This window comes from Carassius gibelio, chromosome A14, assembly GCF_023724105.1.
Source record: "Carassius gibelio isolate Cgi1373 ecotype wild population from Czech Republic chromosome A14, carGib1.2-hapl.c, whole genome shotgun sequence".
Lineage (NCBI taxonomy): Eukaryota > Metazoa > Chordata > Actinopteri > Cypriniformes > Cyprinidae > Carassius > Carassius gibelio.
In genome coordinates, this window is record NC_068384.1 from 21968581 (window position 1) to 21987338 (window position 18758).

The 18758-nt window shown below is 39.1% G+C and overlaps 1 protein-coding gene across 1 annotated transcript in view; it reads left to right on the plus strand.

The window, feature by feature from the left end:
• Window positions 1-18758, plus strand: part of LOC128026855 (X-linked interleukin-1 receptor accessory protein-like 2) — a 188582-nt gene that overhangs the window by 13925 nt on the left and 155899 nt on the right. Inside the window, exon 2 of the mRNA XM_052614091.1 lies at window positions 4663-4761. Coding sequence (XP_052470051.1) covers window positions 4680-4761 — 82 coding nt within the window. The 5' untranslated portion in view covers window positions 4663-4679. The remainder of the gene's footprint in view (window positions 1-4662; window positions 4762-18758) is intronic.

The window sequence follows — 18758 nt, forward strand, 5'->3', positions numbered from 1 at the left end:
TATTGGTTTTTAAGGTCTCTGTGGTAGACAAATCCATGCAATCATTCGATGCAATCCAAAATACCTCTAGTTTTGTTTTCTTTCCGATGTGCTCCATTTATGAGATGCTCACTCTAGGTGTGGGTGTGTTCGTTATATGAATGAATGAATGAATGATGCATTTATATGTATAGTGCTTTCTTGTGTATTGTTGTACACCCAAAGTGCTTCACAATCATGTGGGGGCAGAGGTGTAGTGGTAAAAAAAGAGATGGGTGAACTATAAATTCTGGGTGACCACATCGTGGTCACGGTAAGGTGGGCCACCGCTACCGGTGTATGTGTATCCTGATGACATCACTATAGGTTATCATTTGATATTACTACCACAGTATCACTGGTTGTTCCCCAATATACTGTAGGTCACACAATCACTATTCAATTCATACATTAGTCTTAGTTCTTATTAAATAGACTCAAGAAGGAATAATAAGGTTGAAATCTATAAAGTTTACTAAATTATAAAACAGAGAGAACTATTTTTTTTAAAAGAGGAATAGAGAGGGAGGCTTATATTCAGGGGTTCCAATGCAATGCACTTGTACGCAATGATTAGGGATTTGGGATTATTTTCATAGTCGATTAATCTGTTGAATATTTTCTCAATTAGCCTAATCGGTTAGTTGTTTGGTCTATAAAATGTCAGAAAAATGTGGATCAGTGTTTCCCCAAAAGCCCAGGAATGGTCCTTAAAGGGGGGGGGGGGGGTGAAATGCTATTTCATGCATACTGAGTTTTTTACACTGTTAAAGAGTTGGATTCCCATGCTAAACATGGACAAAGTTTCAAAAATTAAGTTGTACGTTTGAAGGAGTATTTCTGTTCCAAAAATACTCCTTCCGGTTTGTCACAAGTTTGGGAAAGTTTTTTTCGAGTATGGCTCTGTGTGACGTTAGATGGAGCGGAATTTCCTTATATGTGTCCTGAGGCACTTCTGCCGGAAGAGCGCGCGCTCCTGTATAGCAGAGCACTGAGAGCACAACAGACTTCACTGATCAGAGCTGTACATACTGTATGCATTGCTGAGCAGATGTCAGCTAGAATAGGGCTCTCCATTCATGTGTGTGTGTGCATGGATTCGATAATCTTGTCAGGACACTCATGTGTGGCTTTAATTTGTAGTATTGCCAGGGTTAGGTTAGGTTAAGTTAGTCACTTTCACTTATTTTCGGTTCTGTGTGTCTGTTGTGAGTTGTATCTGAAGCATAGGGTCAAGATCCTGTGACTTGTGTCTATTGTAGTTTGGTAAAGATCCTGGCACATGTGTTCTGCTGGCCTCTTTCACAAAGCCTTTTAAATACATTTCAGTTCATGATAGATTGTGAACAGCTTTAACTTAAATTAATGTGTAGCGTTGCACATTGTACTTTTGGGACTAGTAAAGTTATGCATTACTTTTTTTTTTAATTTACAAGAAAATATCTGTTACCTTTTTTTTTTTTTACTTTGTTTTCCCATTTATTGACTGACGAGTCTCCTGTCCCTATATTGGGAGAAATCAGGAGTACAGAGGTGTTGTGTGGCCATGATGTCGTTCTAGATCAGGGTGTCAGTCTCAATCCTGCACAGTTCTGGTCCAACCCTGCTCCAGCACACATTCCATGTAGTTTTCAAATAAGCCTGAAGGACTTGACTAGTTGCTATCAGGTGTGTTTATTAGAATTAAATCTAAACTCTGCAGGGCTTTGGACCTCCAGGAATTGAGTTTGACTTTCCTGTTCTACACTAAATTTGAATGTGCATTAATTCATCCCACTCGCAAGAAAAAAAAATAAAAAATCATAAAAAAAATAATAAAAAAAATTAATATGGCATAAACCTGCAATAATAAAATAAGTTAAAACAATAACACAAATCTAACTAATCCCATTTTATTAACTAACGTCTTTGCTGATCCAGTTTAGAGGACTTTAGATAAACTAACAATTGTGCTTCATTGTTTTTCTTTTTATTGCTGAACAGTGTTGAATCGTCTTTTCCTGTGTTCTACTGTACAGAGTAGACATGAATTTACTTTTCCTTCAGCCTGATGTTTATTCATTTCACTTTTTGGTGTGAAAAGGTTTTTACATTTTGATATAAATAGAACTTAAAATAATCAAGCCCTGCTCATATTTAAAAAGTAACACAAAAGTAATGCAAAAGTAACGTAATGTGTTGCTTTCCATAAAAAGTAACTAAATAACATAGTCACTTACTTTTTAGGGATTAACACAACATTGTAAAGCATTACTTTTAAAAGTAAGTTCCCCAACACTGCATGTATATCAGATGCACTAAGTGCACTCCTCCTGCTCTGGCTCCAGAGTAAAACAGTTGCAGCGCTGCTTTGTTTACAGCGGTAACCACGGAAACGCTTTAAGTGCCACCTGCTGGCCGAGAGTGGATCTGTGTCTCGTTCAGCTCATCTGCTGGTGTGTGCAGATATTTTTATATTTTCACAACACTGAAGTCAAACCATTCTGGTTTTGTTTCAAAATTAAGAGAAATGTTATTGGCGAGTGCCCAGCCACTGAGAAGGTGGTAGTTTTTCAAAAAGTTGTGATAAAAGATAATAATAATAATAAATGTCTTATTTCACTGTTACTTTATATATTTAGATTAAAGAACAAAACAAGTTTCTTCATTTTCTTCATTTTCCCTATAGGTTCACTCCATACACTTGTCAAAAAGATGATTGGTTTGACGATTGTGAAGTAGAATTGGAAAGCATTGAAGTAAACATCAGATCAATTCTTTAAAAAGTAAAAGTCTTAGCACTGAATCCGGACCAGACCGCCTGCAGGTGATGGATCTCTCTTCTGAGCCAAGCGTGTTTGAAGCATCATATTAGCACAGGTTCAGTGTTTGATCTGCTAAACACATGAACGCTGTGCTACATACTCTTCTCCAGCACACACTACGCTTCTGTGCTCCTCCGTGTTTACTTTGAACACGAACCGACAGAGACACTTAATTATGAAGTTATCTGTGAAGCCCTATTGTCTCAGATGTAACTTCATTTAGTTCATGTGTGTTAATGCATTAACAATGAGCAATGTTTGTGTTACAGTGTGTACCTTTTAATTTTGATGTATAATGCTTTAGACGTATTGTATATTGACCCTTTGTGCTGTATTTTCTGTTGGCATTTTTAGTTTTTGTAGACTGAACTTTGCTCACCTTATTTAATGTAGATTTCCAGCTACACACTATCTGTGTGAATTTGTCATAACACGGACGGTGAAAGGTAATGCTATGAGTGTGAAGCAGCTGGAGACGACTCCGCTTGGGCTTAAAGTCTTCCTCCAACAGCTATGTTCACAAAGCAAACACTTGACCAAAAGGAATGATTAATTCTCAATTTAGAGTTTGGTATTCGTATGCTCTGGTGGTCACATGTCTTATGTCTTAAATACAGGATGATTCTGTTAGACAGGAACCCTAGGTGTGGTGTGGCCTAAATACTGCTGTTCACAACCATGCAACTGTTATTAAACTTTAATACATGAAGTTTGCAAAAGTGCACACAGTGAATAGTGACTGCAGAAATCAAAAGCCGAATCCCAGACAAACGAATAATACATAAATAAAGGAATAAATAAATGTAAAAATCTATGTAAATGTAAAAAAGTTGAACAATATTACATAATGTGAAGAGTAAAGGCCCAAATCCAGCCATTGCAAGCTGTAGAAGACTGTAGAGCGAGGCTGCATTGATCAGGTTTGTGCAGAAGTGAACACACAAGAGTTCGTGTGATGATGGAGTCAGTCCTGATTCACCTCAACACTGAAGTCACCGGGAACATTCCTCAGCAGTCAATGCTGCCTAAGCAGATGGAGACCATGTCTGGTTTATTTGAGGATAGCTGTGTGTGTGGAGATCTTCATGAGTGATCAACTGTGTATCAGGAGATGAGCACCTGTACTGTAGAAGACTGTAGAAGACTCAATGAGAGCATCTGCAAGCTCAGCTCCTGGAGGAAGTTTGGTGCAGAGAAGTTGTTCACTTATTGTAGATGTATTCTTTCCTGGGAAAGCTTTGAGAAGAAGTCTTTGAATTTTTCAGGAGATCCCCTAAAAGAGTGCTTAATGGGCTCTCGGCTGTTAATAACGCACCCATAAACATGCAGCACGACTCACGCACGTACACATAACTTCTTGAAGCTTTTTACATCTGAAGCTCTCTGTGTAGCACACTTTCAGCAGTTTGTTTCAGTTTGTACAGCTGTCGTTTATTAAAGTACTTCTGCGTCTGAAGCTTTTAAATCAAGTTTTCTACCACAGAGAAACTCTGGTCTAGAAGCATTTACTTGTGCATCACCTAGACTCTGTGGTGCTTTTAAAAACAGTTTAATAAATGCCACATAAAGCCTTTTTTATCTTTCCATAACCGCACACACATCTCTGGAAGAGTCATTTTCAGAGCATCAGTAGTGTGTAACGTGATCCATCATAAACATCTCAGCTAACAGATAAGATTGTGTTTGAATGATGCCAGATCAGTTAGAAGTTCGAGATGTGTTTAATGACTACATACAGTCATGTGACTGACAGAAAACTACACACTGACGTTCACTCTATGATCAAATCATATCAAAGCCACAGCCATTATTAAGGAATTCTTCTTCTGGTTTCTTCTAGCTGCACAGGACTGAAAGATGAAGCTGGCTGGATTCATGCTCCTCCTCGTCAGTTCAGCGGCCTCCATCAATCTCAAATACATCACCAAGAGGAACTCAGGTACTGTACTCAGTGTTGTGGAGGTCAAGCCTGTCCTGCTGTCTGGAGGAATGATGTTTTTATCACTGGGATTCAGTTTCGACTGTGGTTTTGATGCAGTTTCTCTGTGAAATGTTGTGCTCTCCACATGATCACATAACTGTTTTCTCCTGCTGCATTGTGTGTGTGTGTGTGTGTGTGTTTGTGTGGGGGCCGTGTGCGTTCAGCAATTATGTTATCAGCACCAAACGGGCATTTATGTGGGCGGTAAGAACACACAGGCAATCTCGACTGTCAGGTTCTCACCCAGCCACAGATTTCAGAGTTTGGCATGTACGCTTTACTGTGCCACCAAACAAGCAGACGTGTTTCCTGTTTTTTATTATGCATTATTAACATGTGAGACGCTGGTTTATGGCTGTGTGTGTGTGTGTGTGTGTGTGTGTGATGCGGCTGTGTTAAATGTTAAGTAGTAGTGCTTTATTGTGCTATCATGACACCAGCATCACTGGAGTGTATGTTTAAGGATAAAGGATGAATGCATGTGCTTCTAACCTTGCGTTGCAGATTCTGATTCTGAGGTGTAGTATTTGCCAAAGGAAAGCTAATGAATGCTAAAAAAGAAGATGTAATGACACGTGAGGGATGTAATCATCACAAGTTTTATCTGATTAGGTTTAGAGTCAGAGTTTTGTGAAATGTTCAGCATTGAACCCCCTCAATGCTTCAGTTTGGATCTTTACAGTAGTTTTCCTGCCATTGTCTGTGGTCATCATACATCATTGTCTGCACAAGTCAGAGATTAGCTAATACATGCTAACATTTCATACACAGATCAGATCTCATCACTTGCATTGGTTTGATTCTCACACTTTAGGTTGTATTGTGCCAAATACAGAACAAATCAAGTGAGATGTGCAGATATCGCTCATGTTTGAGAACCACAGAAACGCTCTGTTCTTTGGTGGTAAGCTGTGTCAGTTTGAATCAGGTGTTTATCAGCCATTCTCCTTCAACACATTACAATCACAACCGTTTCAGACGGAAAAGAGTGATCTCATCTGCTCTCAGATTGTCAAGTAAGCAGTGTCCTTGTATTCGGGACAGTGTTGTGATTCTCGGTCAGATATATCTGCTGTAGCTTTGTTCCTCACACACAGAGTTCTGTCATGTAACTGTAGACGGCTGATGATGGCAGAAGAATACTGCACATAAGTGTTGCCCCATGGGAAAACATCAGAACCTGCAGGACATAATATCAGAGATATCACAGATATTTGTGACTGTGAAAAGGTCTGTACTGTAAGTCTATTATAAATATTACAGAATTTGACCTTTTTATGTCCAGGCAAAGTTCAGTCTGTGAGATGTCATGCGGTCAGCCCAGAAACAATATTATTATATGACTCTTATTTTATTAATCTGTAACCCAAGCTAACTTTTGTGTGTACATATGCATACACCCCCCCCAAACACACACACACACACACAGTATGTAGGTTTTACCTTTTTTTTTTACTACGCCTGAACGCCTGACTCTCTAACCGTCCAACAGAATGTTTTCCCACAATTTTAATTGCAAGATGAGAAATAATAATTAATGACATATGATAGGGTCAACAGTGAATATCAGTTACACAGTCATAAATAAATACAAATAAATAAATAATAACAAAACATAATGTGCAGCTGATCAATCCTAAACAATCTGTATAGAGATGAAAGGTGTAGTATCTTCTGTTGAAGGCCCATCATGCATCTGCAGTTTAAATGTAACCTTTAAAAGCTGTAATATAACTTTAATCAGACAAACTGCCCTTGACGGTGAGTAAAAAACACATTTTCCCTGAGAGAAACAACATGTCTTAAAAGCTGGAAAAAAGCTTCTCTTAATGTTTTGCCTGAAGTCACCCATCAGGAAATTAATTTCCCTCTATCTACACCTTATGAGGTCCTTGGGAGTGTAATATATGTATTGTAATTGAATTATTAATGAGCAAAACAGTGTCCCTGAAGTGTCCTAAGATAGAGGAAATGCATCTGAGACTAATTTAACAAGAATAAACAGCTGAGAAAGGGATGCGCAGGTTATGTGTGCATATGTACATGTAGAGTAAGGTATATCTGAACAGCTCATCTAATGTAAAGGCCCTTCGTGTGACTTCTTTCAGGGTTTCCAGTGCTTATAGGCTAATTTATAACCCAAAAAAAATATGTATCAATGAAATGCAATGATCAGAATTGATCCTATTTTAACTTTGACCCCATTCCAGCTACATCTAAGCGAGACACACAGTATCTCAACATATCCATATTATATTCTAGAGGTGTTTAAACAAACCTGGATCCTTCTGAGCTCTTTTTAGAAGCTTCTCTAATTTGCATTTGACATGCAGCATGATATGAGCAGAATGTGTTCTTGGATAAGTTGTGTTAATGTTACATCAGTCTTGATAACAGGATCAGTATTGCGGTATTGTTGTAACTGCTGTCTCTGACAATTTGACAACCATTTCACTGAACCAAACCCCAGAGAGACCATGATCTAATACATGATCAGCTGAGGCGGCTCTCACATCTGTACTCTCGAACACAACTCCTGAATGGATTCCATGAGTGCGTACAAGAGGAATAAGTGCATATAATCCATAGACTGAGTCAGTAAGTTGCTCATCACTACTGCAGAGTTAAGTTTACTTCTGGAAAGATGAACTGTTGATTCGCTGAAACTAATAAGTTGAAGAACATAAAATGCATCAAATATGTATTTACTGACACGAGCTCTAGGACACAAGAGAATACTGTCTCCGGAAGGAGTTTGGGCTCTGAACGTAAAGTGCTGTGGGATGCTGATCCTGGATCTCCAAGAGGCTCCTAGAAATCTGGAACGTACAGAGGAAACCCTGAAGAAGGATCAGGATAAGAATCTGAAACAGAGACTCTCTGGAAGACTCTTTCTCAGAACTCAATCCGCTTCTGTCTCTCAGGACGTGCTGCATCTGTTGTTGCTTTCAGGAAAATCTAACGGACTGTTCTGGAAAAACAAGCACTGGCACTGATGTTTGGTGATGACACACATGAATGTCTCTTTCCTCACAGGCTGGAGACTCAGCGCGTGGGATCTGTTATTTTCTCTTCCTTCTGTTAATGTGACTCTGGACAGACTGGAGACTCAGAACATGGCGTTCTCCAGAGACTCAGACTGAAGAGTTTCTCTTGAAAGGGTAGATTTACTGCTGCTGTGTGTAGATCAGCTATGTGCAATGATTTTCCATCCGCAGTTGGGCAGCTTGGTGGAGATCCTGAACCAAACCTTGGAAATATTGAAAGATCTCATGCTCTCATTTAAGTGCTGTCGGTTGTATTGAGCATGATTGGGATAGATTGAAACACCAACAGTGATCCACTCTCATCTCCACATATCAGTGCCAGTGCCGTGTCCAGCGGAAAGTCTTTCCAGAACAGTCTGTTAGATGTTGCAGAAAATTAGCAAGCTTGACCAGGGGAGAATCATTTACTGTAGTGTAGCGTAGAGTTCGCTATTAGTGGTACACCTGAGTAAGCTCCCACTGAAGACCTGAAGAAAATCTGATTGTACACATCATTTTAAAGATGACCATTTTTTGGTTATTACATTTCTTTAGTACATGTCTAATCTGACTAGGAACATCCAAGCAAATAACATCATCTCCTACCACACCCCCGTTATCAGCATTCTTTAATGTTGGGAGGTGTAACAACGCAGGAGTGGATCCAAGTGTAGGCTTTTATTAAAATCATCAGACAACAGGAAACAGGTATAATCCAGGGCCAGACAAAAGAGTAATCAACAAAACAGGCGAAGGTCAGGGCAGGCAGCAAACAATCAGATACAAGGAAACGGTCCAGGGTGAAGGCAATCCATTGAGGAACTAGGAAAACAGGATCGCTATAGGCTAACAATACTGTGTGATGGATGAGTGACAAACCAGGCTATAAAGAGGGTGAGACTGATGGAGGTAGCAGGACACAGGTCAATGCAAGTGTTGATGAGTCCCGCAAAGGATTATGGGAAATGTAGTCTGTGAGAGTAACAAGAGTCAGGTTTTTTTTGAGGATGTTGTTATTTAAACTACAAATCTTCCAGTTTAGTGATTTACGAAGATAGTGAAAACTTGATGTTTTTGGAGTTGTGAGGTCTGAGATCCTTCTGACATTTGTCACTGACTCTGATTTGTCTGTAGCGGGTGAACATGAGATCAAATTAGTTTTGGGAATATCTAACATGTTGTTTGGAATAGGTTTGCACTCCCCAGCTCTTAATGCGCTGTGTTTTCTTCTTGAGTACAGTGAATCTTTTCAGCCTTTGTAATAAACAGAGTCCATCCAACACATTCTCACTCCGAGCTCGTCACATGTGGATGATTGGCATCAATATTGAACGTGCTGGCTGCCCCTCGAACAGTGACAATTAATAACATTAATAACATTACTGTGGCTGTTTTAATTGAAAATCATACTATGTGAGTGAGTGTTTAATGGGATGTGTTAAACAAAGACATGAGAGATTATAACTGTTGTGTGTTGTTACGTATGCAGATTACGTTTTAAGACCAATTAATGCAGAAAGGCAACTATTTCCAAAGGTTTCACAAATCTTTTCCATTTCTGTGTACAAACACACGCACAGCTTTTTCAGACGTAACAAATATAAAAAAAAAAAAACAATAATAATAAATCACAAACTAATCTATTTAAGTCAGAAGGTCTGAGGCGAAGTGGTCATGTATTATGTAATTTAACAAGATGCCTTTGATGACTGGTTTAAGATTTGCTGTAATTACTGGAATAGACAACTAATATTATATTCCTTAATGAACTAGGCAACACACATGTATTATTAGCTGTTAGAGAGTTATTATTTATCGTCCAGTAGTGACTTCCTGGACAGAAGCCAGTCCATCTGGCAACGTCTAGAGATCTGGAGACTATTAATGCGTCCACTATAACATGCACACTCATTCTCACATGTTTTAATATGTTTGGACAGCTGAACCCTACGAATGTTTCTGTATGAAGCTGTCCATTAATCTCTGTCCTAAATGTTTCTGTATGAAGCTGTCCATTAATCTCTGTCCTAATGTTCTGCTTGAAGAGCACTTCACCGTCTACATCACGGAGAGACAACTTCAACAGCCTAATACAGATTTAAGATAAGTCCTGATGATTCAGCCGTTAATTCAGCACTATATACAGTGAATGCATGTTCCCTAAATTAAAGCATTATCTTAAATCCATCACTATTGATGTGAAAAATACATTTTTAGTCTGAAAATATTCATACATTTTCTTGAAGATATTGTTGATCTTCAGCTCACTCATATTAAAGGTTTTCTGCAGTATTGTGAGGAAGACTGTGTTTTGATTTTGATTAAAGTGATAGCAATAATAAAGGGAAGGTGTTTTCAGTGTGAAGCAGTCCCCATGGTAACAGCATCATAAGTCTGTCTCTGACACATCAAAGCCATCCATTAACATTAACATGAACACCAGCAGAAGGAGTTTCTCTAACTCGCATTAATTATGGACAGCAATCAATATGTGTGTGGTTTATACAGCTAATGAAGAACCTGATCGCAGCCATGCTTTAACAAGCTCACAAATACAGAAATAAATAGAAATATGCTAGTAATCTGATCTGATGTGTATTTACATATGACTGTGCGTGTTCATGTTCCACAAATAATGACCTTGTAAAGAAGTGTGCAGACGGAGATCTTTCTGTGAAGCATTGATTCTTTGAACATTTGAACAGATCTGATGAACTGCATCTGTAATAACTCATAACAATACGGTCAGTCAATATCAGTTTAATAAGTACAGGATGCTCATGTTCTGTCAGAGTTAAGGCTAATTTGGACTTTTTAGTTAAGAACAGAATCCCAGTCAGACCTTTCTTTCTTTCTTTCTTTCTTTCTTTCTTTCTTTCTTTCTTTAATAAAAATAGATAATTGCTGTAAACAATTATCTGTGAGTAAGATGAAGATGTTTGAAATGTGTCTCTTATTAAATGACAGAACTATGAGCACTCTTCAGGAAACAGTGACACATTCTGAGCGGGTCAGTCTTAACCCGTTAGTCTCTCTTTAACCTTTCACTCCAAGTGAAAAACAGTGGCTCATTCACGAGTAATTGCATGGGCTCACATGTGTTCACCCTCATCTGACGTCTTTTTTGGCAGTGTATCTCAGATTAAGCACACAGAACACGAGACTGAGGACGACGGCAGACGAACTGTCTGCTAGTTGGTAATTACGCTGCTCACTGATCTCAGAGTCCTCCGCTCTGTAATTTAGCCAAAGCTGAAACCATAACGCTGTGTATTATATAATTGACACTCGAAGATAGAGAAGAGTTCTGTAAGGACAAATTAGGAGGCAGTTGTGCAGCAAATTTATATTAACTAATGAATTCCATTGTAGATTTCCTTCAGAAATCTGAATCTAGGTCAGCAGCGAGAGATGCTGTGATCGTACAACCCCACAATAATGAGCAGACGGCTGCAGAACCACAGGAGAGAATACCCAGCCCAACACAACTCAGTGAATCATGTCTCATGTCACCTGCTGGTCAAGGCTGGTATTAGACTCATCAAACATCAGGTTCCACAGAACAAAGCTAGACAAGAGCCAGTGACACATGGTCACATGACATAAACCAACCAATGGAAACAGGACACATATAGCAGAGGAACCAATCGGTGTGTTGTCTCGATTGGTGAAACTTTCTGCTACTTGCAGACTCTATCGCAGACGAAGTGAATTAAATGCAGTATTTGTCAAATAGACTTCTTTTAGAGATGTTTTCATAATGTCATTATTTTTATTTCATTATTTGAATAATGTATGATTTGTGCACAATTGTACAGTGCCTCCAGTCGTTAATGCCATTTTTTGCACTTACTTTTATGATTTTTCCAGTAATTGATTTTTACAATCCAAACATTAACATACACATTTTATAGTAACCATGTTGTATACAGTATGTCGCAGTGCTGTAATATCTTCTGAAGCTGATATAAAGCAGATATTCGTCAGATATGAATGATGAAACCCTGAACTTAATACTGAAGTGTGAAGTTGTCCTGCTAACTGTCCACTGATTCCCTGTAACGGCTGCGCTAACACAGAAATACACAGACATGAAGTTTAACTGTACTAATCTTAGGACAGACTGACCTGAGAACAGCTAGCCTGACCGAGACCGGAGATGATCAGTGAACTATCCTCTACAGTGTGTGATCAGTTTATTCGTGTCATGGCTGACAAAGTTTGCCATGTTATTTTGGCAGAGTATTGCTGCATGATTGTAGATTGTACTCCAGACCAGCCAGCTCTGATTATTCACTGCGTCACACTTCTTGAGCGTTTTCTGCAGGTCATTCCAGTGCAATACTGCAGAACACATGGCTAACGTGTCTGTGCTGGCCATAGAGGAACACAACACTGCGCTGAGGGATCGTCAGAATTAAAGACACGAATCCTCTCCTGGAGTATGTGCTGTGTCCTGCTCATTCTCTGAGTTGGGTTGTTTTCTCTTCCATGATCGCTGTTCTGATTTATAGGAAGTTTATATGTCAGTCATATTACATGTTCATAACCTGGTCCTGCCCTGTCTCCGGTGACCAGCGGGCATTACACTTCCAGAAAATATAAAAACATTTACAGGGAGGACCATGAAGCTAATAAACATGAAGCTAATATTCTGCCTATTTTCATAACAATGCTGTGTTAACATGAGAAATGCTAAGCAGGTGTAGCGATTAGCTTGATATAAAAGGCTACAAATAAGATGTTTCTGCAACATTATATGACCAAATCTCTCATTAGATCACAGTCGGAGGTTATTAATAACACTCGATATTGGTGTAAAACGAGTTTTACATTTACATTTAGTCATTATGCAGATGTTTTTATTCAAAGAAACTTACAATTGGGGGATAGATAAAGTGCTTCTTCTTTAGACAAACACACACAGGAAGTGTTACCACCTCACTACTGATGAAGAGACGGCTGTGTGTGTGTGTGTGTGAGAGAGACAGTGAGGATCAGAGACGGGTTTCTGGATCTTGTTTTTTTTTTTTTTTTTTTTTGTGGATTTTAAAAAGTTACACACATTGTGCCCATCCCACTCACTATATGAAAATGATTTATTCACTTATTTATTCACCCTATATTAACGATTTATAAAGTATTTTTGTTTGTTTAACTGTTTAATAAGTATATTTATTTATTTATTTTCTAGAAAATAACAAAATTGCACAAATCAGGGTTTTAAACTACACTGTCAACATTTCCGGACGGTTAAGCACTTCCTTTCAGTGTCCATTTGCAGAAATAAATAAATAAAAATAAAAGGTTTTATTTGTACACTCTTTGTTTTAGATTTACATTAGGTGATACTACAGGAATGCTTCCAGTGCTGCATGTTGTTCTCAGAGGAAGTGTTTGGTGTAGGACGCTGGATCACTACAGGCCTCCCTCAGGATCTGCATTCTTCTTGTATTGAACATCATCTTGAGCGTTTTCTCAGCATTGGTGCTGGTGGGAGACTGTTAGATCATTTCATGTCTGCGAGGCTTTCATGCTTGAGTCATCTTCCAGCACAGTCTGCTGCGCCGAGGCTGAACATCTGTAGTGAGCTCGAACATCATCTGATGGACCTCTGCTCTTCCTCTCCGCTCCGCCAGCACCTGACAGTCTCTTCATCTGGAGCTGTGGCTGGCCATGCGCTCCTCTCCACACTGGAGATGTTGACGTGACCGAGGGCACCGTGGGTTTCAAAAGAAGATCATGTTTATGTCATCTGATGATCCCTATATTTCCCACAGAAACAGTGATTGCAGTGAATGATCTGCTAGAAGGAGCAGGATGAGAGTGTGTGGAAGGTTTGGTGAGGTAACATTCATCTGCTCTGGTTTCTCCGAGCTGAAAGCCTGTCTTAGATAGCGTACCGCATTTAGCCTGGCATTACTGTGCTGCTGTCTTATTCCTTAGAAAGAGGTTAACCAAGAGGAAATAATTTGTCTTCCAGTTGAACAAGCTGCAGGATAATTCAGGTTTTGTTGTAAGAGCGCGGGAGGAGGCGAGAGAGATGATAGACCAGACAAAGAGCTCCTTCTCCGGCGCTCAGAAGATGCTCTCTTCAACAGACTCGTTCCTTCCCTGCTCCTCCTGACTCCTGAATCCCCACAGCATCTTAATAAACAGCAGTAATATGATTTCAGTGAAAGCAGCAGCGTGGCTCAGGCTGGTGGGGATGGAGGAGTGTTTCAGAACAGAAAGAGATGGGAAACTAGGGCAGAACTGAAGCATTGGCTATTATTTGGAGAGCGTGGTGTGCGGCCGCTGCCAAACACAGCAGTGTGCTTCTCGCCTGGAGATGTTCAAGAGCTCATGGATAATGCTAATGAATCCTGCAGGTAGTGCGGACTGTTGATGGAGGAGACCAGCGTCTCACACGTCTCTGAGAGACGTCAGATCTGCCCAGAGCTCACACATGCTCTCTCTTCTTTATCCTGAATATAGCTGGTTTCGTTTGCACTTCACCAACACAGTAAGAGCTGTTCACACGGGGGAATGAGAAGAGGCATCGAGACACATGTTAGGACAGAGCTTCATGGATGAGACGCCAGACGTCTAGACCAGTGCTTGTTTCTCATAAAAGTGGTGAACTATCACTGGAAGCAAAAGGTTTTCATTCTGTTTAATTCTGCTAATAATTCTTGAATGTCAGCGTGAACGAACACAGCAGTAACTCTCTCTAACAGTGTGTCCGGAGTGAAAACCATAAGAGAAAGATTAACTGCACAAAATAATGCAAAAACGTGTTGATGCTGGTGGAAGATCGTTTCTGTCATGTGTTCAGCGTCTGGTGTGTGAGAGCTTGTGTGTAATGAGCAGGATGTGTGTGTGTGTGTGTGGACTCCTGCCAAACATCAGCCACAGTGGACGTCATTAACAGCCAGAGAAGATTAAATGCTCATTTTGAAATACAGATGTTATGGATAATTACCTGTGGGTGTGATTGGAGCTAATGTAAGAGTAGACACCCAGAGAACTCACTCACACTCATCTGTTCCTCACTATACCTCCAAACGTCTTATGTGTCTTTAGTTGTTTGACTGAGCATCATGGGTACAGCTATGTTCACAAAATGGACCCAAACTGCTCTGACGAAGCAAGTTAAGATGTTAAGAGCAACATGATCATGTCTTGCACAATCGCTTCAGCAGAAGAGTCATGCCTTTGTTCAGAATAAGCTTCAGTGAGCCTTGTAATAAATCACACACATAGAAAAAATAATTGGATTAGATTGGATTTTATGCTAAGTGTGGTTATCCCACACAGTTTGCACAGACACGGTGCTGAAGTGTCTCTCAGTCGGATCTAGGAGCCTGGACCCGTGATGTCTCTCGAGGGTGTATCTCTGGAGCTGGTCAGGAGCATACAGTGACCCCAGTAACACATCACGACAATGATCATCAATAACATAACGAGACTGAGAAGTTATCAGAAAGGCCACACTCAGAAATATTGGGTGTTTATTCAATTTAAATTAAATTTATGCATTTACCAGATGCTTAAAAGTGACGTACATTGCATTCAAGCTAACCATTCTCTCTAACATGTGTTCCCTGGGATTCAAACCCACAACCTTGTGCTTGCTTGAGCTACAGGAACACATTGAAACTAGATATATCCTTGAAATAAGCTTGAAATCTAAAGGTCAGTAATAGATCCCATCCTCCTTTAAAATAATAATTACTTGAATTTATCATTTTAATCTGATCACATTCTCTGTTATAGTAATATATACTGTATGAAACTGAAATTCTGGGAACGTCATTTAATTGCATTATTGTCTGTAATTAATCACTGTTAATAGCATTGTTTTGCACAAAACTACTAATGCATTCAAAAGTTTCAAAAATTATTATTATTTTTTTTTTTTTTGTGACATATGTGTTCAATACAGAGCCCTAATACTTAGAAAATAAACAATACCCAGACTTTTGCGTGCACACAAGAAACTGTTACAATGTCCGGTTTTTGTAAACTGTGTATTTTACTGTGAAGAAAAAGAGAGTATGGACACACATGACTTAATAAAGACCTGTATGCTTTCAGGCTGTAGATACCTCTAATATCATGGCCATATGTCCACTTTAAAGCATCCAGGGATGGCCCAGAAACTGTACCTTAAAATGTGCTAATGGTACAATACTGTGTGCAGTTGTCAAGTTCAAGTGTCCAGTTTACTAATAATATCACGGCCTTGTGTCTGCTGTAACACTTCCTCTGTGACGGTAGAGAGACCTCGCTGTGAAATGGACTGATGGCCCAATACGGTTCCAGTTCCTGGAGTATGAAGCTGAGCTCCTCATTCACTGTCATTCACTGAAGTGCCTCCTTCTGGAAGTTCTGGAGAAATCATGGCTGGCTCTTCATCAAAGAAAAAGTGTCAGATTAAGTGACATTGATGGCCGACAAAAGAGGGTGCTAATGCAATTATTTTTGCTTATAAGAAACAGAAACTGACACAAAGGAGAGTAAGCTCGTGATACCATGCAGAAGACGTGAAGATTGGTTGGGAGAAGCTAAAAGGAATAAAAGTGAACAGTTACATCAGGTTACTTTTGCTTGCATCTCTCATTATACACAGCATAGCATATAATCCCAGGACACCCCTCGTCCAGGGGTCCACTGCTATTTATCACTTCACAGTCTGGCATGAAGACTCCATTCATCCACAGAGAGACAGCAGCCATTCTACAGGGGTTGCATTTGAGAGATATTGAGTTAGAAAATAGAGTAAATGAAGTAGCCTATAATGTGATTAGTCTGATTAACATGACACACACACACACACACACACACACACACACACACACACACACACACACACTATCAAATTAAAGGATTCTGTTGTTTCAGGTTTCAAGATTCTATGTTTATGTTTAATATTGTCATATACATTTTTGCATTCTGCTCTTTTTTGTAGATTTCAAGTATTTTAGTTCATACAATAATACATTTATTTAAAAGATAAAAAGCATCAAATAACTTGTAATGGTTTTACTGGTTATAATGGGACTTGAATTGGTTTTAAATTGGTTTTAATGGAAACTGTAATGGCACCTGTTGGTCTCTACTGGTTATTTGTCACCTTCTATTCATGGTTTTTGTTAAAGTCACTAAATTATAATTTAATATGTCCAAAAACACAGTACAGGGAACCATTATTTAATGGTTTCAGTGGTTAAAAGTTGATGGTTTGTAATATTTGTAATGGTATTTGTAGTGAATTTCTGTGATGGTTTCTATTGTTTTTGTCATCAGGGTCACCATGGGTTTTTTGATGTTATTGGCTATAAATGCAATAGGATTGCTGTAATAATGTGATATAGTAGCTTATTTGGTAGAAAATCCAGGGCCATATTGTACTCCCAGTGTGTCCCTGAGTGCCTCTATATAACGAAACACTTTGTTCATATAGTGCTCCTCACAATAAGAGCTGCTAGAACTGAATGAAGAAACTCAGCATTTCTCCGCCATCTGCAAAACCCCACAAAGTGGTTTAATAAAGGATGGTTTTGATCTTGTGAAATGCTAATATTTAGTGAAATGTTTTGTTGGTTTGTTTTATTTGATTTTTGAATGTGTGTTAAATTAGCTGAACATGGACTAGTGCTTAAATGACACTTCATTATGAACATATAACTGACCGACTTGAATACCTTGTTGCTTGATTTTAGTGTTGTTGTTTTTTTTTTTTTTTTTTTTTGATTGATTTTGAACTTTCAAAAATATATATTTTTCAATTATTCTTTAATAAGGTTTTTTAAAATGAACAAGGCAAGGTGAGCTTCATGGGAACAGGGGATTGCTTAAAGGGTACAAAAAATATGCCCATTAAAGCTGCAGTAGGTAACTTTTGTAAAAATATATTTTTTACATATTTGTTAAACCTGTCATTATGTCCTGACAGTAGAATATGAGACAGATAATCTGTGAAAAAATCAAGCTCCTCTGGCTCCTCCCAGTGTCCTATTGCCATTTGCAGAAACTCCATCGCTCCCGGTAAAAAATAACCAATCAGAGCTGCGGCCCGTAACTTTGTTTGTGTTCAAAATGTAGAAAAATGTATATAATAAGCGAGTACACCATGAACCCATTTTCCAAACCGTGTTTTTAGCTTGTCCTGAATCACTAGGGTGCACCTGTAATAAGTGTTTATATTCGGACTATTTTAGATTGCTTCGGGGGTACCGCGGCGGAGTAACACAGTACCTTTGTGATTTTTCATAGACATAAACAGAGAGAAGTAGTTCCGGCTACGATGTTCTTCCGCAAGACGCAAGCAGTTCTGTTTATTAACCGCTAGAGCGTCAAAAGTTCCCTACTGCAGCTTTAAGCATAGCCAAACTTTTTGAATTTAATGATGATGTATATCTTAATTGAAATGCTTTTGTCATTTAAAATAAATTAAAATATTATTGTGTGAGAGGTTCATATTTTATTTTGACAAAACTTTGTGTTCTTAAACCAATATCTTGTGCACTAAAAATGTCTCAATGATGTCTCAATTTTTGATGAGCTTAATAGGTATGTTCACCCTATTTTACGTTATTACCACACCCCTCTCTCCAGTCTGGCATGAACGGCTCATATAGTTCCTGTATCAAATGAAGGCACACCTTCTGAAATACGAAATGTGCTGTGATTGGTTAGCTGGGCCAATCTTTGTTGTGATTGGTCAGCCAGGCCAGTCTGTGTTGTGATTGGTCAGCTTGGCCAGTGTCTATTGTGATTGGTCAGCTGGGCCAGTGTGTGTTCTGATTGTTCAGCTGGGCCAGTGTGTGTTGTGATTGGTCAGCTGGGCCAGTGTCTATTGTGATTGTTCAGCTGGGCCAGTGAGTGTTGTGATTGGTCAGCTGGGCCAATGTGTGTTGTGGTTGGTCTGCTGGGCCAGTGTGC